At 39.5% G+C, this 21,126-nt stretch overlaps 2 protein-coding genes and 1 long non-coding RNA gene across 4 annotated transcripts; 1 reads left to right on the plus strand and 2 right to left on the minus strand.

Moving 5' to 3' along the window:
• The first annotated feature begins 933 nt into the window (after window positions 1–933).
• Window positions 934–3,443, plus strand: LOC144358044 (uncharacterized). The gene is made up of 5 exons (XM_085491454.1): window positions 934–1,059; window positions 1,174–1,285; window positions 1,446–1,534; window positions 1,755–1,855; window positions 2,254–3,443. Exons 2-5 carry the CDS (start codon window positions 1,214–1,216, stop codon window positions 2,304–2,306), a joined length of 315 nt encoding a protein of 104 aa, XP_085347580.1. The 5' UTR covers window positions 934–1,059; window positions 1,174–1,213; the 3' UTR covers window positions 2,307–3,443.
• Window positions 3,444–8,002: 4,559 nt separating this feature from the next.
• Window positions 8,003–20,694, minus strand: LOC144358045 (uncharacterized). Of its 2 annotated transcripts, none has more exons than XR_014926669.1 (3): window positions 20,491–20,694; window positions 8,273–8,379; window positions 8,003–8,185 (listed from the first exon to the last, which is right to left on the minus strand). XR_014926669.1 is itself a non-coding variant. In XM_078012079.2 (3 exons), the coding sequence occupies exons 1-3, from the start codon at window positions 8,627–8,629 to the stop codon at window positions 8,087–8,089; spliced, it is 372 nt and encodes a 123-aa protein (XP_077868205.2). In that variant the 5' UTR covers window positions 8,630–8,632; the 3' UTR covers window positions 8,003–8,086. The 2 variants fall into 2 exon arrangements, 1 of the variants encoding a protein (XP_077868205.2); XM_078012079.2 differs by lacking the exon at window positions 20,491–20,694 and adding an exon at window positions 8,464–8,632.
• On the minus strand, window positions 18,695–19,449 carry LOC144360913 (uncharacterized). The gene is made up of 2 exons (XR_013422314.2): window positions 18,946–19,449; window positions 18,695–18,836 (listed from the first exon to the last, which is right to left on the minus strand). It is a non-coding gene; the product is annotated as an uncharacterized LOC144360913 (long non-coding RNA).
• Window positions 20,695–21,126: the final 432 nt, after the last annotated feature.

A 21,126-nucleotide genomic window follows, 5' to 3' on the forward strand; every position in this document is an offset into this window, starting at 1 on the left:
GTGGCCGATATTTACTCTCCATATAACAAAGGCACCCCCCCTAACTTTACCGGAAGTAGATAGATTGGGATCGCTATTTTAATGAGGGGGGACGTCCCCTCTCCACACACTACCGTTATTTACGTGTCAGTTTTTGTAAAGGGAATGCGTTCCATTGGGCGGATATCCACAAAAACCAATGTTAAACTTTACCGGAAGTAGATAGATTGGGATCGTTATTTTAATGAAGGGAATCGTTTAGTGAGGGGGGGGCGTCCCCTCTCCTCACAGTACCGTTATTTACGTGTCAGTTTTTGTTTGTAAAAGGGAATTCATTCCATTGGGCGGATATCCACAAAAACCAATGTTACCCTTTACCGGAAGTAGATAGATTGGAATCGTTATTTTAAGGGAATCGTTTAGTGGGGAGGGGGGCGTCCCCTCTCTTCACAATACCGTTATTTACGTGTCAGTTTTTGTTTGTAAAAGGGAATTCATTCCATTGGGCGGATATCCACAAAAACCAATGTTAAACTTTACCGGAAGTAGCTAGATTGGGATCGTTATTTTAATGAAGGGAACCGTTTAGTGGAGGGGTGCGTCCCCTCCGAGCACGCTTTCAGTTGTGTCCTTGTTGCGTCCGACAGTAAATCGAGGTCGGTCAATGATCTGCTAGTGACCTACTGAGTTGAAACTTGTTTACCGCCAAAAAACTATCGATATATTGCTACATTGTATGGAAACCGTGCAGCAATTCTATTGTTAATCGTTACAAATTAACAAATAAATGCAACATATTGAGATTAAACCATTTATTTGGTTGGGTGGTTGTGGTTTATACAAACCGTACATTTCAATGTTTTTATTATTGTTTTCTACCCAAATGTAAAAATAGTTTAACCCATCTAGGTGTATATCATACACGTGATACTTTCCCGCTCAGTCTGAGTAGCCGACGGGTGCCAGCCAGCCAGTCAGCCAGCCAGCTAGATAGCCTGACACAGTGTCTTGCACCGTGAAGAAGACTATACGATGTAGTTGTTTACCCTCTGCCACTCTCTTCTCTGATACGCACTTTCAGTGAGTTTATTTTTTTTTCCCCGTCCGATTATTGTCATATTCTTCAGTCGCATTTGGTGTATTGAATGTATCGTGTGTAAAATTTCGTCTCTGTTGGGTTTTTTTTCCCCTCAGGTTTTTCATCGCTTTTACTGTGTAGGGCTAAATTAACCTGATGAATCCTGAAATAAGAATTGAATGTAGCGATAAAGCTGAATTTCAAGCTGGTACGCGCCAATTGCATTCGGTACGTAATTACCGTATAGTTTGTACATATGAATGTATATATATATATATATATATATATATATATATATATATATATATATATATATATATATATATATATATATATATATATTTATATCGCCATTCATTTTCGTTTTTGTTTTTTATTCCAAAAACAGAAAACGTATATTATTTTGCCGCTACCTCATGTAATAGGAAATCTGGAACCGTTTAAAAAGTTTCTCGGGTTTTGGCCAGTATCACGGAGGTTTGTATTTTTTTGTTATCTCGATTGAATTTTAAACAACTTCCTCTCTCCCGGGGTGGGCTTGGGGTGGGTGGTGTTGTGCCCTAAAAGTGACCTGTAAGTGTTGTTGGATAAACATACACGGTGTGCAGCCAATTTTTTTAAGGTAGTAATTCTATGTTCCGGACGGTCCCGGTATAGTTGTATTCATATAAAGCCAACTTGATTTTATTTCTTTTAGCTGTGCAAGTTTGATTATTCCCGTTTTCCGAGACTCCAAAGAACTGAACTCTGTCAGCAGCCTCGAATGCCTATATCCAAGCCGAAATGCATCCCTTTCCGGTGAGTTAAAACAAGTCAAGGCATTAAAAAAACAACAACAACAACATACGGATGTATTATATCACTTTTGTTTTTTTCATTCTTTTAGGTACTCATCAATATTATGCTGTACGTCATCTTGATTTCCTGGCTAAGCACTGATGTCATACTTTACTCACACTGCTTTGCTAGAAAATTAAGCTGGTGTACTACGTAATACTAATGAATATCTAGAGAATGATATTATAAACAAACCTGTAGTACTTGTATGTTATATAAATATCGGGAAGGGGCGTGGGGGCTTCTTGTAGTTTCTTCTACAGTACTTGACTTGCGTATATATATATATTTTTCGAACTGAATGCATGAAAAAAAACAAAAAAACTGACAATTTTCTCACTCTGTTTTTTTCATTGAAGGTTCTCTACATTGTGTTGATGATCAAACCTCCTCCTCTACACGTACTTTGTGAGCGCCGCAACCAAGAAACGACGAGTCTATCCGACGTATTACGATATTGTCAACAAAATGTTAAAGAATGTCAAACCGATACTTTCCTCGTATTAAGAACTCCTTACTAATAGAACGAGTATTGACCTAGAAGAAATCGTTTCCTATCCTTTCGACCACCACCACCACCACCGCTGATGATATATATTTACATTATCAGATGACGTTCTTTTACATAAAACAACCTTGTGTTTAAGCGTGTTTTTTTGTTTTTTGGAAAAAAAGTAATGTAAGTTAACCATATTTCTTGCATGTTACCACATTTTATTGTGCGATACAGTGAAAGGTAGAAATCTGTGTCTATATGACAAAAATGGTCCGAACTTGCCGATCGGGTTGATTTTTATCGGGGGAAAAAGACCCCCCCCCCCCACGCAGCACCTTTCTTCCCTTCACTGTATACGTTAATATTATGTAATGCAGATCCATGACTCATTGACTGCACGATTCGAACAACGTGTCAATGAGCACGGGTCTACAAAAAAAAAATTGTATTTGACGCTTGTAGTGTGAACGTTAACAAAAGTGTATGAGAGGCTAGGCAGGCTGGTAGGCAGGCTGCTGGCACCTGTCCCCCTCCCCTTTGTTTTTTGCTGTTAAATAAACGCTTTTGTTAACAAAGGATGCAGTGAATGCGATACAGTGAAAGGTTAGAAATCTGCGCCTATTAAAAAACAAAAATGGTCCGTCCGAACTTGCCGGTCGGGTTGATTTTTTTTTTCTTAGGGGTCGGGCAAAAGATTGCACCTTTCGTTACACCTTCACTGTTATACCTTTATTTATCGTGTAATGCAGACCCATGACTCATTGGCATGTTGCACATTGACGGAGCTCTCGGATTCCCCTGTCAACTGCACGGCTCGAACATCAGCAGCACCATGTCAATAAGCAACATACTTAAATGAGTACGGGTCTACAAAAAACAAACAAACAGAAATTGTATTATGTTACCGAGTGCATTAATTGACTATTTTATTTGACGCCTTTAGTGTGAACCAACGTTTTAACTAAGTGTATGAGAGGCTAGACAGGCTGATGGCACCTGTGCCCCTTCTTTCTTTTTTTTTGCTGTTAACAAATAAAAAAAAAGGCAGTGATATTCTTTTGTATCGTATTTATTTATTTATTTATTCGTGAGTGAGTGAGGGCTCGTTTCATGATTCTGTTGAAGATGAACTAATTCTCTGCTCGCTGGACGATCGAACTTTTTCTATATGTTTTTCTGTTGCCTGTAAAAAAAAACACAAAAAAACGCTTTTCTGTATGGGAAAAAAACACGATAAAATACCTTTCCTCCCCTCCCCCGCCTAATAATAATAACTTACCTTCTGTGTATCTTTGACATAATTACTTAGAAGTAACCATTTATTCATATCGTAATTACGTTGGTGTTTAAATCTGATAGCATCAAATTGGGAACGATTTCTGTCGGCCATTATTATTTTTGATATCCCGTGAGGATCATGCTTACATATATATATATATATATATATATATATATATATATATATATACTCACAATCCCTCTATCATGATGTGATATTTTAAAAGTCAATGGGATAATCGGACAACCAAACGTCATCCGTCAATGTAATATTATCGCTATTTACTGTCCATGTCGAAGTAGTTAAATTAAATTTTAACCCTGGGTATTTAGGAACGAATGAAATGCATTCGGGTGGTAATACCCTGATACAGAATTTTGTATATAAACTGAGTTGCGGTGCACACCCGAAAATACATTTCAAAACAGTGTTTGTAGGTCTAGCGCCGATAATAATAATCTGGTTGGAGGCGATGTTGAAAATACTACCAGACACCATTATGTCTGTACTTGAATCGGATGGCAGAATGTTAATCATTAGTTCCGACTTTAGCGTAACTTGTATAGTTCCGTCTACCACATCAATTGATGACGGAGTATATTGACTGTGGTCGGCGGTGGGTTTTTTGATGCATTCCAACGCGGCATCTTCGATGGGTTTTTCCCCTTGTTCGAAAAAGTGTCATACCCTCGGTATGCAATCCAGTTTCACTCTACCAATCATATCACCGCAATCCATTGTAAGAGTGTCGCAGTTACAAACGCATTTGTTTAGCAAACACGATAAAATATCAGAATTCCAACCAGTGTAACAACGAGTGTATTCATTACACTCTTTTTCACAAGTACACGCTTTACCGTGTTGGTTTTTACAAATATTTGGAGCGTCACATACGGGGAAATGAATAGGCATGTTATTATCTAAACATTTGTCTAAATCCACATCAAACAGCGTACAGTTGGGTGGTTGATTGTGACTTACTAGAGGGCAACCTCTTTCGGGTAGCCTAATCTCACGCGGTGTCGACTCATTCAGGCAGTTGAGAGAAGTTGCATTTTTACACTGACACGAAGTTACCCGACACGTGTTTTCTATACAATTGTTTACCATAATACAGTTATTATCAGTGGTACACGTGTTGTTAACTACCGTGCACAGACTGGTCTGCTGTTTAAATTCTTCATGAGGCCACGTGACGCATGATTTATAAAATAGTTGGTAGTCGCAATTACTTCCGACCCTGATAGCGTCCATGCAAGCACATACAATGTTGTTGTTGTTGTCGTCGTTTCGTAAAACAAACGTTTCGTCGGCTTTGCATCCAGCAACAGCAGTGGGTGATGGTGTTGGTACCAAATGATAATCGGTAGTTTCCCACAACAACACATCGATGTTCGAAATGCATGATGTACTCATTTGAATATATCTGATAAATTGATCAGTTTGGCAATCGAGTTTAGCGCTGAGACAGTTACATTCGCAATTACGCATATAACAAGCCAATGTTGTATCTTTCCACCCAGAAAAACATTTGACTAGCTGAACACATTTGAATCCGCAAATACAATGATCATCTATCCAACCGCACGATGGTAATTGTTTACGACTACGCCAACAACTCGGTGCCTTGATTCTATTCCTACTCGTGCATGTTCCAGTGTCCATATCGTAAACAGAACAGGTGTTATCTGGAATTTCGTACGTGTATCGAGATGATTTCGGTATTTGTATGTGGGTGAACGGTTTACTATCGCATTCAACAGCCGTCTCCCCCGAATTAACACAATGACATAACCGTGCCGAACATTGGACATCCGTGCATTCGGTGAATAAAATACATTGTTTTCGTAGCCGGCCACCGCAAACATCGCCGCCTAGCTCAGTGTGTCGTAAACAATAGGGTATATCAGCATCATCATCAAGTGGGTAGTCCCAATTTACGTAAGAAGGGGAAGGGATTACTCGCTTGCACGCATTCGTATTTCTGTCGGTGCAAATACATTTTCCCACCGGCCCCGAACGTAGCGTATAGTAACAACCGTTCCGTGTCCCTAGTTTGTATATAGGCCGTGAACAGAAATCACTCAACAATACGTTTGTATTACCACCGCCGCCATCATTTCGACCAGAAAATTCTGCGCAAATTGCAGCTTTATTCCAATCACAATTGCACGGATATTTAGTATTCGGTATAGCTAAGTATGGATTAGTATCGTCATTCTCTCGGAATCGGCACTTGATGCGTTCCGTAGTTCGATCTTCACAGTTCAGATGAGGTAATAAACCTGGCGTATCTGGCGATACTTGCTTCCAATATTTGTACTGAGGACTACACTCGCCGAACTTGTATATCCTAACATTTTCAACACCCTCACATCGTCTGTCGGTAGTAATACCGCATTTGTCTTCGCATATTACAGCTCGGCAGTATTTTAAGCTATCGTTTCCATACTCACAGTGAATATTATTCAAATACTTTTGTGGTAAACAATCGTTAACGCTCGGAGGGGGGAAAAATTGCTGGTTTATAATAGTTAGACAATGGCTCGTAATCACATCAGTATTTCCTATCATCATCATTACGTATGCAGGATGAAATACGCAATGAATTGTACCGAGGAATAATAATAATAGTAGTAGCGGCGATAGTAACAAATGAATCATTATTCAAACGATCGTAACTTACCGCGACGTTAGTAGTAGTGACGTACGAACGCCGCGTCCCCAGTAATTGTGACGTCACACGCTAAGACTACTATATCACGGAAGCAACGGATCTACCTCGATTCATTCAACCATCATGTCCGATTTCGAGAGAATTCCAGATGAGGTGATATGTATGATTTTTCAATACGTACCATGGATAGAAATAGCTACCGTGTTAGCCCAAGTGTGCCAGAGATTTCACCGTATAAGTCAAAGTGGATCATTCTGGAAACGAGTGACTGTCTGTGACAGTGAACTGAACACATTCCACTTATCTCATTTAATTGGCAAGAGGGACAGACTTGTTTACATCGACCTTCACAGATGCAGCGTAGACGCTTCGCCGGATTATCTGCGAGACTCTTTGGAAACATCTTCAAATAATTTAATTTATTTGAATTTAACAAGTACGAGCCCCAGAGGAACTCTGTCTTTACCGATTTTTCCGCAATTACGATTTCTTAATCTGAGCAATAATTTCAGATTGAGCGTTGACATATTCGCCTACGTGGGATGCATGTCGCAACTTAAGGTATTGTTATTACGTAACACTCACTTGTACGACCTTCGTCACCTACCGCTCATGCCGAAGTTGGATGTGCTCGACGTCTCGGGCACGTTGATATCCGGGAAATATACTAACGGACTTGAACTGTTACGTAATACTCCCAATTTAAAAGCGTTGCTTTTAGAAAACTGTAGGCGACTTGAAACACTGTACCATCTACCAGAATTTAATGATCTTACAATATTATCGATTTCAAACTCTCGCCTGGAAGATCCAGATCACGACTTGCAACATCTCGTTAGATGTCCTATGTTATCGAGTCTCAAGTTGGACGGCATTGGACTTGGAACACTTCTAAATCTACCTTTTAACATGGAGAGACTGCGTAAGATATCCGTTGCTAAGAACGAACTCAAGAACTTAAGTGCTGAATTATATTATCTGTTTTTTTTCTGTGCGCCAAATATAGTACGAATCAATGCTGTTCTGAACATGTATAATAATGATTGTCTAGAAAGGGCAGAATTGGTTAACATTGAAAACGCAACCAAACTTTTACGAAAGTCTATTCAAAGTGTAAAATGTTGTTACTCAGAATAAAAAAAAAAGGATATATTACTCGTATATTTTTATTTCTTCCCCCCCCCAAAAAAAAACCTTCAGGGCCAAGACATAACTAAACGACCAAGGGGGGAGGGGGCTGCATGACACGATTGGGTGAAATAATCGTAAATTAATCATATTCACGAGCAATGAAAAACAAATCGTCTTTTTTAGTAAAGTTGTGCCAAAATGTTTTCCTTTTCGTGACAAAAAAAAAGAAAAATTGGACGAGACATATTTGAAACTCGTATTGAAGTGCTATGCATACCGCCAAAAGAAAAATCCATGGGAGTCAACATATCCACAGTTTGACTGATAAGGGGTAGGGGTTTTTCAAAAAAAAACAAAAAAAACAAACATCTAGTCTCTTTCCCCCGAGTCTTAGTCTCGAGGTTACGTTCGTCAGACACGGCGGATCACCCCGAAGCACACTTTATCAAGTTGTTTTTAAAACACACAAACACACACACACACACACACACACACACACACACACACACACACACACACACAGTATATGGTATGAAACAATTTAATGCGTATAGAAATAATTAATTACAATAAAGTTTCGTGACAATAAAATAAAATAAAAAGACTGTGTTAATTATCTATTTCGTCCAAAGTATAGGTAATTATTAATGAGGAGTTACTAAGTTTCTGCAACTTTCTATGTTTCACTCTTCTTCTATAGAACCAACTCTGGAATAAAAATAAATAAAAATAAATTCTTTTTACTACCTAAAATGTTTGACAAAAATCTTTATATATATATATAAAAGTTTATACCTGTAACGACCTTCTCTTCAGCTGTGTCATTCTTGACAGAGTATCATATACCGCATTACTCGGGTGTTTATGTTCCATGAAAATCTTCTCGAGAAGATCGATATAATCTGTAGATAAACAAATATATCGTAATGTCACTCTTGTCAACAGAACGTACATATATATACATATATACAAATTAACTAACTCACCGTGAGGTTTTGGTTGACTCTTTTTTGGTCTATTAAATGGTACGTGGACTAATCTTTTCACAGGCACTGATGCTTTCCGACGACTTTTACTACTAGTCTGCGTAGGATTAAATCGTATATGATTGGACGCTTTGCGAGGAGTCCGTGATTTGCGTCTGCTTGACATGGTGTGTGTCAGGAAGTTTTTTGACTAATCTAATAAATAAATATATATATATATATATATACAGCGCGTTACACTTACGTCACAGTTACGGTGCCAATCTAATCGTGACGTCATGTAATCACTGTGCAAATAGAGATGTGTTATTCTCGAAGGAAGACCACGCACAAAATTATTATGTACGCAGTACTTAGAGATACTATAAAAGGGGTTGAATTCGTCTACTTTTGCGTGACCTAGATTTCCTTCGTTACGCACAGTATAGCAGGAAATGGTTGGTCACTAGAGGGCGCATACCGCGGTGGCTTCGTCAATCTACGCTTGCTTTCATTCAGTTTTCAGTGCAGTAAGCATACTCACGTAGTTAATTACATGCACGTCTTATGCGCCGCTTACATGGACTTACTACTATTCTATGTAAAATACAGGTTTTTGTTAATAAATCCGTGTGGACACTCTGATAACCAGTGTGTGCCGCGTTGTTCTATAGTGTGTGCCAGTATGTAAACACTTTTGTATAAAAACATCGTCAACGTTGTTTTTTTTTTTTTAAATATGATATCCCGTGTCACAAAGTTCACAATGGGGAGACGGAGTATTTGCTAAAATCAGCTATACCTATGCCAAAAATCACCGTCTCGGGAGTCGAGATTACAACAGTATATTCCAGGCACGTCGTTCATGTATTGATGTACTATTTATTCACTTATCCTCGGGGAGGGGGGGGGGGGGAAGCTTACGTCACAAGAAGTTCCACGTTGCTGAGACGCGGCGCACCACTGTACATGCATTTCTATGGGCTTTGTGCGCGCTGCTGTAGAACGCCGGTCGAGCCGGTGAAAATTCGAGAAAAAACAACACAAACTCAAGTTTGAAGTAATCCCGAACAACCAAATTTATATATGTTACACACATAGAGCCAATCTTGTTACACTGTTCAATGGAGTTTCAACAACCATCCCAAAGTACCATTTTCAGAGAGTTTTTGGCCTTTGTTTTCACCGCCATGGTTGCCAAGCGGTGAAAATGTCCGGATGTCTGCCCTCGAGGATACGTTCGTTTTAATTTGGACTGAACAGTGTCTTTGTGCAGCCGAAAGTTATCAATTAAATGTTTGAGTGTGGTTCGTCGGCATAGTAAGCCGACACGTTTTCCAAACAATTGAATGACAACGGAAAAAAAACAAAAAAAAAACACGTACATTCGTTTCGAAAGTCAGGATCCGGAGATATCGCCACAAGAGGGCGATATCACAATGAAAAAAAAAAAAAAAAAAAAAAAATACATGGACGACTTTCCCGGAAGTAGCGAGACTGGGAGGGGGTGCAAAAATACTCCTGCTTTTTGTCATGGCATGTTTTATTTTTGTGAAGCACACTATTACGCATTATGTATATCGTAATATCGTAATAAATAAAAAAAAAAAAATGTCATAAAGAATTAACTAACTCACAGGAAACAACGAGGCGAACGTCGGTACTAATGTAAACTTGAAGATGATAATTAATAATGGCAGATATTCTCAGTGATCTTATACGTGATGGTGATATAAGTGAATACATTAAACAGGACGGAGAGTTGGATACGTCTAATATTTGTACGAATACTTGGAAGATATTTTTGAATTACGCAAATAAGAGATTCCCACTGTTCCCACATCTTAATGCGACTAATATACAACGTGTTACGGAAGTCGCCCGGAAAATAAAAATTAAACAAGTTTTTTATGAGCACTTACAATGGGTAATCCTGGCAGAATTATGTGTAAATACTTTGTCTATCTTGTGAATAACTTCCCCGAACAGAGTCGTCTCATAGACGCAGTTGCCGCTAAATTAATCACGGCCGAAAAACGTGGGGAAATAAAACGCGTTATATCTAAAGTATTCGATTGGAATACATTAACAAGACTCGTGAAGAGAAGTATTCGTTACTACGGCAATGAAAAATATACATACTGTATCGTGCTGAAATGGGCCGATAAACACGATCGGCCCATCGAGGACATTAAATATTTAGTTTCTCAAATATTACCCGACTGTCCATCACTGAAAATGGACATATCAGAATTCGTTGCGGATTCTCGTCGCGGGAAACAACCGAAGACGGATAGTATGAATCGTGTCAAGTCTATCTCTATCAATGTCAGGAATAACGAGATTATTGCGCAGAATATCTTGACTGGAGAAAAAAAGACTATATTCCCTGTATTTATCTCGCTGTAAACTTAATTTCGATTTGATTGCAGACACTCTCGTGTGTGAACAGTTTATTTTTCTGATTGTGGATCGAGGAGAGGACGATGTGTGCATTCTAATGATCGATATGGCCGATACGTTAAACTATCGCGATATCGATCGTGAAATATTACGTTATCGGCTATTGGGCATGTTAGATTTGAGCGGTGGACGTTTCCTAGGTAAACTAGGTAAATTTGTAATCGTCAGTGAGTCCGGTAGTCGAGACGTGTACGTTATACATACTGACGGAGTGTGGTGTAGATTGTCCGATAGTCGTATCGTAGAGTATTACAACGCTCTGACGATAGCACGCGTGAAACCATGCGATGACATTTGTTCCGTGTGTTTTGTTCCGGCTGCCGTCGACGACGGCGGCACGTGTGATATTTACGCAATATCAGATGCCACGACGCGGAAAGCCTGCGTATCCAAAATTCGAGTAAATACTAATTGCGATAGACATTTTGTTTACAGGCCTTGGAGTGAACCCGTCACCGAACCAATAATCTATCCGGATTTGCCTAAATGTTCCAATATTCCTTCACTATTTCGGGTACCCGGAATAGGTGTTGTATGCGTAGCTTTATTGAGCGCTACTAGACGACTAAATGATTCGTATTACGACGTTCGAATGGAATCTCATGTACTATTGTCGAATGATCCTTGGTCCCGACGCGATATCAAGTTCGATAGCCCCCTGAGAACTAGTTTACACCTGATGGAGTATTGGAAGAGCAGTGTGAAAGGATTCGTAGATTATCAAAACCGATTAGTTATATTTCGTGCAGATAACGTATACGAAAACGAACAAATATTTCTCGATTGCGATATCATTATTAACTTCGAGAACGATTGCGCCCATTTCCGATATTATCGGCGTTTATCCACGCACATAAAATATACCAGACACGGGTTCATGTATTGATGTACTATTTATTCACTTACTAATGTGGCAAATTATATATATATATATATATATATATATATTCACTAGGTAAAAATCAATAAAATAATACGAAATACAGTTCATGTAGTACAAGCAATCGTATAAAACACTCAGTTTTCAAAAAAACAAAAACAAAAAAAAAACCACTGTAAATGCGGGCGCTAAATATATATCACATATAGTTCTAAACAAATTGTGTTACATAGGTGTTTTTGAAAAAAAAAAAAAAAAAAAAGACTTATTACAAGTAGTATTTGATGTCCGGCAATATAAACGACATCTCGTGTTCTAATATAGACCAACAAACAAATAATTAATAAACAAAAATTAAGCCTAAAATTTGGCATCGAATGATGTTTAAAAAAACACACTAATATTCACTTATGCATACATCTATTCCGGGATCAGAATACATTGGCTTCGAAAGTCAGGATCCGGAGATATCGCCACAAGAGGGCGTTATCACAACGAAAAAAATTACATAGACGACTTTCACGGAAGCTACGGTTTTTCGCGTGCATGCCGTGCTTCTTGGTGTACCAATTGACGTAACAACATTTTTTTTTCCTATCGACTATCAGTAAACTAACATGTTTGTCCGACATGACAAAGCGGGAGTATTGTTTTTTGCACACCAGTTTTACTACTTCCGGGAAAGCGGCGTCTATTCGCTTCGATAGTCAGGATCCGGAGATATCGCAACAAGAGGGCGTTATCACAACGTCAATAATTTAGAACGTTAGGTCGTTATTCTTAGTCCTCGGGGAGGGAGGGAGGTAGGTAGGTAGGAGATACGTCACAAGACGTTGATAAGTCGCGCATACGACGTATATCTATAGACTCCTGGCGACTAGGTGATGTGGAATGCCGAGCGAAGAGCCGGTGAAAAACAACCAGGAACTCAACTTTATTAAAAGTGTCTCCTGAACAATCAAATTTATATGCGTTACACACGCAATAGTAATCTTTGTCTCAAAGTACGTTCGTTTTTTTTTGTTTTTTTTTTTTTTTTTTTTTTGGTGAAAATGCCCGGTTGTCCGCCCGCCGCCTCTCCACCTCCCCTCTCCGAGTATAGTTATTACAGTAAAATACTAACATTTCTTCCAATACGTTCGTATATTGTGGACAAAACAGTGTCTTTATGTTGCAGAAGATAGTTATTATCTCTGAGATTAATTTCAATTAAATGTTTGAGCGTGGTCGGTATACGCCGACACGTTTTTAAATCGTTGCGTGACAAGTCCAAAAATTGTAATTTTTTTAATTTTTCCAAATAATAAAGTGCCGAATCCTCGAAACATGTTCCACGTAATTCTAGGCGTGTCAATTTCGGTAAAACGGGAGCGTGTCCTAATGCATCGTACACGAAACAGCAATTATTCATCGTAAGACATTCTAAGCTTCGGGGTAGATTATACACAAAATCTTCGAAAACAAACAGACCATTCGCAGCGAGTGTCTTTAGTGCCGGGAGAAATGGTAACCATTCGAGCGAGTTCACATTAGTCCAGCTGATAGACAGACATTCTAGTTTGGGCGTATGACTTAGATATTTCAAATCGGTGTTTGCGAACGACGTTCCCGTCAATACCAGTATTCTAAGATGAGGTAAACTATAAACAAACGTATAATCAATGTCCACGTCGACACATTCTAATTTTAGACACGTCAGGTGCGGACTCGATGTCAGAAAACGGTATGCGTTCCTTATGGTCGATTGGCGGACACTTAAAGATTTCGTGTAGCGTAAGTGTCGTTGCGGCAATGTATCCCGTGGGCGTGGTTTTATTGCCACGTTATTGAACGAAGCGTTTTTCCATACACTCCGGTCTGCATGCAACACCCACAGACGTTTACAAGTGAGCGCCAATCGATTAGTCGTGACGTTGGTTGACAAATACGACATTACGCGTAGTAACACTTCGTCGGGAAGATGTAGTATATGCATCATGATGATGATGGTCAAAATATATCTACTGTACCAATCCTATGAAATGAATCGCGTGTACTATTTTGTCGAATGAATATATCCTTCGTGACAATATTCACAACGACGTCAAAAAATGCAAAGAAACCGGCGAACGGGTGACTTCTATCCGAATCAAATATAACTAATTCGTTATTACGAACGTGCCCTTTATATGGGACGCATACATCTTTCCGGTCCCCGTAGTCACACGAATGTCTGATACATTCCATCTTTGTGTGCGTGCCCGTCGTTATCTGATACGTAACGGAATTCAGATGTTGCCGTTCCCATGTGTTCTTTTGTTTATCGAGTTCATGAAACGTTGCCTGGACAGAAATTATATCGTATCTGTCGTTATGAGTACGCACATTCAAAGAGTGTATGCACACTAATAACGCGGGTGATACATTGAAAAGTGTAAACCTATCTGTGTGGCAACCTGTGGGATGGGGCATATTACTCGCTTCTACAATGTCCAATCTATCATCACCGGGTAGTTCACAAACTGTCATTGCGTTCATACGCACTAAATCACCTTCGATAGTTGGGATGTTCGATTCGCACACACAACACGGGGAAGTTTGGTACCAGTGTGTACTTCCTAGCATTCGTCGTCTTCTCATGGGTTCTTCTTGTTCGTGGTCGTCGTATACGACCATATTACCGTAGCAACTATGTACGAGGACGCGTCCTCCGAGTAAATATATCATTTGAAATATATATTGGAGACCGCCTCTGATAATGCACGTGTCGGCATAGTCCCATTGACTAACTGCCGTCTTACAAAACCGTAATTCGTTCCCTAGGTCGGCTTTCGCAAAAGACAGTATCGTGAAATCCCTATAGTGATGTATCTTTCTTTCAGCTACAAATAACTTTCGATTTCGAATAATTGCGTCATACTTTAAGCCTCTATGAAATTGATTTATCGAAAAAATGTGTGGCGACATTCTTCGGAAAATGCGAGATACTTTTTTATCATCCCCGGACCCGTGTCGAACTCTAATTCCGCAACAGGTGACATTAACTGGATGGCACTGCTCGGTCTCCCCGTACACGACACCCAATTTATACATCCTGTTATTTTCCAACCAGTTTTTAGGCAGTTGTTGGCGAAGAAATAAGGGTAAATTAACAAAACCGAGTTCCGCGGGAACCGGGTTAAATAATTTCAATATCGCTCGATCGATGAATTTGATGACGGAATCACAATCGGGTTCGATTGTCAAGAGATATTGTGCCATCTCTATCGGCGATGGTGCGGCACTGCCGCTGCGTGGTTTGGACTCGTACCATTTCAACAACAATTCAACCAGTTCTTTCGTTTTAGCTGGATCGAGGCCGGGGCAAGGAACCATCTTCCTGCGGAAGAGTGATTTAATCTCCGACCAATCCGTGTCAACGAACGATTTCGTTTCGTCATCTGTCATTGTGTGTGAACATAATACACTCGCTGCCACATCAGCTATTAAATGACCCCCTGCGAATAACTCACTTATAGAAAAATAGTGACGTACTGGTAATCGAATTCGAATTGGCGACCAATATTGCGCCTGTAATTTTGCTAGATGCGTCAAGAATCTTTCCATATTGAGGTAGTCTGCAGAAATTATAATTTCGGTCAGGTTATCGTTAAGGTATCTCATAATGGAGATACTTTCTTCGTGGGTAGCGCCTACAAAACTAGCATTTCTGTTCAAGTAATCTAAAAAGAATGTCCATGTGTGAATTTCTATTTCATTACCGACTTCAACTTCGTGCAAATCAGTCCCTGCGCAATAACTTCCGTACCCAAATTTACCCTGCATATATGGAATTTCTCTAAATAGAAAATCGCGAGGATATGTATAGCGTCGATCGCAGCATTTAATAGTCAGCATCACGTTTGTTACAACAACAACAACAACAACAACAACAACAAAAAAAAGAAGACCGTTTCACATTATTACGGTAAATTTTACATATAAGCAATCGTCTTTTATAAACCCGAAATTTTCCAGATCATACTGTGGTATAAAAAACGGGCACCCGGATGCTGGGTTCACTACGTTCACGGGACGTTTAAAACTGCTGTTAGTAGAACTCGCCACAAATGACTCAATCGCGTGTTTATTCGCACGTAGTTGGTTAATGACCATCATCGTCACTTTTCCACGAAATGGCCACACGTGTAACTCGTCATATCTCGATTTCATAACGACAAAGAACAAAGACACGTGTGTACCTAGCCCAACACCATCACCATTCAAATAAATTTTAGCACACATTTTGTATCCTCGTCTATCGGTAAAAAATGGTTGACTATACATAGCTGTAATTTTTCCCGAAACGGCCTCGTGTTTGCGAGTCGTATAATTACATATTTTCCATAATAAAACACCTTCGTAAGAGGTCGTTTCTAAGCATTCTATTCTATGTCGAATTTCGTTTAAAATCACATCGCGTTCAGCAATTTGTATTTCGATTTTACCACTGGTAGTTGTATTATTTTTTTCTAATATCTTCAGAGTATATTCGAGCGCTACGAGTTTATCGTTTTGTGTCGCTAACGTTAGCTGAAATTTCCTTTTTGCATTTACGTTTTCATTTCTAGCAGTTTTCAGGTCATCGCTGAGTGACTCTATTTGGGATTCTAACTTGGCAAATTGACTTTCTATCGAATGATTGCCAGTGTCGTGTCTGGATACCATCTTTTCCGCACATCGTGCGTTTAAATTATCTAGAATTGAACGAAAGAAATAAATGATGAAGAGGGCGCTATATACACACGAAGCAAAAAAAAAAAAAAAAAGAACGAATGAAATAGATGTATAAGAGGGCGCTACCGACATACCGAGAAAACAAAAAAAAAAACAAAAAAAAAACGAATACCTGCTATTAAATGCTTGGCATATTCACACGTTTCAAGATGTCGTGCCATTAATTTTAATGGAGCGATGAATTCACAACCTTCGTCACGGTGATTGCAATAAGTCTTCATTGCGTTTATTTCGCGGCGAACCGCATAGTCAGCGATCGTATTAATAACTGTATCGTTACAGATAGGACAGACTAGTAAATTCTCACAACACGTTGCACACATACGATGGCCGCAGTTTGCCTGTACGGCTAATTTCAATACGTTAGTGCATACTGGACATATGTAAACGTCTTTCACATCGTCCGACACGAATGACTCAAGCTCATAACCACCTACGACTGACGGCATGATCCTCTTACGAATATAAATAGGTGCATCGATTGCGCACACTTTAATACACGTCTAGTCGTCATCATGGAGCGAGTAATTGAAAACATTGACAGACTCGCATTTGGACCCTTAACGAGAAAGATTTTGAAAACATGTATGGACGAAAGTATTCATTGCCCGGATGTCTGCACGGACGACTATAATATCGGCTATGGATTGACTGAATTATTTTATCATGCCGACAATCCGCGGCATTCCGTCGTACCGACGTACGACGTAAACAGTTTCGAATTGGTGAAACCTAGCGCTATACGCAAAGGTAGTAGCGTCAACGAGTTTATGGAACACGTTTGTCGTACACCGCTATTTGCAAGCATAGCGAGGAACATGATCGAAAAAATCACCAGGGAACACGATACTCAATACGACGTGTATAAACCAGGCGGTAAAGAACTGGTGGATCAAATCGAAGTGCAAGACGGTAATCATATTGCGGACATTCTGAATGTTACCGATCTCGAACTAGTTGCTAGTAAGAATAAAGAATGTCATTACGAAGTCATGTTTCACTTCGGCGATCGTGCGAGAGTATGCGATCATTCTGCCGCCGCCACCTCCGCCGCCTGTGAAATAGACGAAGGTATCGAAGTCACTCTGCCGGCACGTACTCCGTGGAGTGGTTTAACGGTGAAAACGGGAACACAGCTCGTAAATTTCGCTAATATCAATTACTGCGGTAATTATTTCAGAAATGAAACGCAACTCCAAGAGGCTCTGGCTTGCGCTCACAGAAACATGAATCAAGCAGTTATGGAAAACAGATTGCAGTTACAAAATGCAAAATACTTGATTGGTTTACAGGCTAACTTCGGTGATTACGGTAATTTAAAGTACTTGAAGTGGCAACTCATGTCTTTCGTGGCAGAATGCCAATATATTTATCTATGCGCTATGAATGAACAGACACACCCATCTTACCGTGACGTCAGACAGAAAGGATCTGCCGAAATAGACACGGTTGCTTTCGCGCAGTATTTTGCGTCTGCAACTCGCAAGCTTGTTTATGGTAGAGACGACAATGTTGGTCGCAAAATGAATTTTGCAGAAAACAAGTCCTTGTACGTTCGACATATGACGAGCGTCTCAATACCTGTTCAAAGAGATCTTCAGACCGTACTGATTCAAGATCACAATACGCAATGCATGAAACGCGAAATCGGCACTAGACACCACCACAAGCAGCAGTCGATGCCGGATGTAGAAGAGTTTTTCACTAAACTGAGCACTCAGAAACGCACGTATAAATCGTTGAATGTCGTATACCACCCGACAGTTTTGAAAACTAGTGAAGGTAGACTACGTGTACCGTGCAGTGTACGTCATCTTATCGGCGATAACAGTCAACAAGCCGGTAGACCTCGTGATGCAGCGAATGTTACGCTGAAAATGATCTGTTACAGAGCAAATAAATTCCACCGCGATGTTAAATGTTCCATATTGGAATCGGTTGAAGTGATTCCAGGAAATTATATATTCGAAAAATCGCGGTACACCGAGATATCAACAGATGGTGAGCACTTGGACGAACGTGAAATTAAAGAATTAATTCAAACCACCGCGGAGAAATTGGAATGCACATTACAAGAAGCCTGCGAGATTATAGGTGTAAGAGATATACCATCTATAGAATACTATCCACCCAATAAGAAACAACGCATTTGAATTTTTTTTTTCATTTTTGTATTTATTATTATTATTATTATTAAACAATCGTCGCTTGGAAACCAGTTGCTTCTTCGTAAGTTGGCAATTGAATCTCGTGATATGTCGGAGGAGGCGATGTTGATGGCGATGATGAATGTGTCCTGTAACCGTTTTTTTAAAAAAAAAGTACCATAATTAATATGATGAATATAAATAAAATGAATATAAATAAATAGGCGGCGGCAAAAATGTACGTGTATATATACATACCTATTAGTTGTTGCGATCTCTGTTTTTTTCATTGCGTAAGCGATAAACATAGTCAGAGTTCCCAGTATAGCACCAGTCAAAAATAAAGCAGCCATAACTTTTCCTTCGACTGTAGCAGATTGATAGATAAGTATTGCACCGCAACATATCAGGGAGAGTAGTGTGGAAAGGTATAGTGCGACAAACCATGCCATTTTACACAATGTAAGAATCCTGCACGCATTCGTCAGTTATACTACTATATTTTCGTCGAGAAAACATGTCCACGCCAAAAATAATATGAATGCCATCGCGAGATCATCTCTTTCTCCAGCGTATTTCCCACTCAACGACAAGCCCCCTCCCACTTTAATATTTCTTTTGAAATTACGTAATTGGGATAAGAGTGTTTCAATCACGAGTTGTTCATCATTTGGTGTCTGTTCGCGTGATAAGGTTATGCTATCGCCGGTGTTTAACATGCATCTTCCAACTGTTACTAGACGGGTAGCTAAAATCACTAGTCCATTTGAGAGTAGCATTTGCGCCAAATGTATTAAATTAGTTTTGTTCTGAGTCCATATGCCCGTCTTAATACGCCCATCGCGACCGATTTCTTTCTCGATATGAATACGTACTCCCCTGTCTGAAAAATAAGAAGTAACATCTTTGGCTATCATGGCCGCGTGAGCGTGCGAAGTATTTCTCTCGATGTAAACACGTACGGGCGACGAAGCTAAAAACGGATATGCGTTTAGCGTATGTTCTATACTCTGTATACATAATGTGGTATGTCTAGTCAAGAGATGGTCGATATCTGTTTGGGAATCGGCTGTCACGTGATCCAACTCCAGTATCTATATATATATGGCAAAACAAGCAAAAAAAAAAAGAAAAGATGTTCTTATTATTATTAGTACGTTCATTTCATCGTATACAGTATTCAATGACACATCTTTTAGAGAAAAAAAATGTATTTTTCCAATGGAAATACAATCAAGATTATTCGTATTTAACGTCCACCGTCGATCAAACAATAAATCATGATACTCAGCGGATCATATCAGAACTCGGTAGAGAATTTGGTACGATCCTACATGGATGCGATAAACAGACACTTTTAAAAGCCAAATTAAGTCAAACTATAGGATGTGAATGCGATGAATTGTTGAGGTGTTTACAAAAATGTGTGATGGAATCAGAAGACGGTCATTTGCAATGTTTGGAATCGAAACTGTACATGGCGTTGGAAATGTTTATGATAACTTTTATGTCCGATGTTGAGACGACGTACAGGGACGATACTCCACATGAGTACCATTGGATACTGGACGAAATTAAATCCAACACGCTAGAATTATGTTCATTCGCGCAAGTAACAACCCACGATAATCCCATGTTGTTAGCTGTTGACAGAATTTCTACTTTGGTAACATGCGCGTTCGATCCACCCGTCAGTTTGAAATTTGAAATTCCTACCTCTAGTCTCACGAGTGTACCCGATCGTCTAAAAAAGTATTTTGAAACTAAATCTAAAAGGGTTAAAATTCCATTGATTTGACTTACTATGCGATGACCGGCTCTGGATATACCGCCAACCAATTCAATCCCCGAGACGTTGGAAGGTGTTGGATCCATTGCAATACACAGACCCGAATCACACGCAGATCGTAATATCTCTTCACTCAGTGGGATACGTTGCTGAGACAATTTGTCTAGAGTACCTTCACTAAATAGAATCTGGATAGACTGATCTATAAAATCGGCCACTCCGAGACATTCTAGTTCGTACGAACCTTTACGAAGTAATTCCATTAACATTCTAACCGGATTACCTTCGCTTCCGTCTATATGCCTGGGTACAAGATGAAGTTTATGAACACATACACCTCGGTGTCCTTTACTAATGCACGCGTCGCACATATACGGTTGTACTATACTTTTGACTAACGGACGTCCTTTCCAAGAGAGTTTCAGTAACCTCGCTGACCAATGATCTCGACTCGTCATCGAAGATGTAAACAACACGGACACCCCAATAGGTTGAAATATAGGAGCAGAAGTGATAAGTGAAGCGTGCTTTATCCAGGGAAATTCGTCAACCCATCCAAATGTACATCCTGCACCTCTAGCTGCCTGTCATAAAAAAAATAAAAAAAAAATAATAATAATAATACAATCAATCAATGTATAAACAAACAA

Source organism: Saccoglossus kowalevskii, chromosome 16, assembly GCF_978046115.1.
Source record: "Saccoglossus kowalevskii chromosome 16, keSacKowa6.1, whole genome shotgun sequence".
NCBI classification, from domain to species: domain Eukaryota; kingdom Metazoa; phylum Hemichordata; class Enteropneusta; family Harrimaniidae; genus Saccoglossus; species Saccoglossus kowalevskii.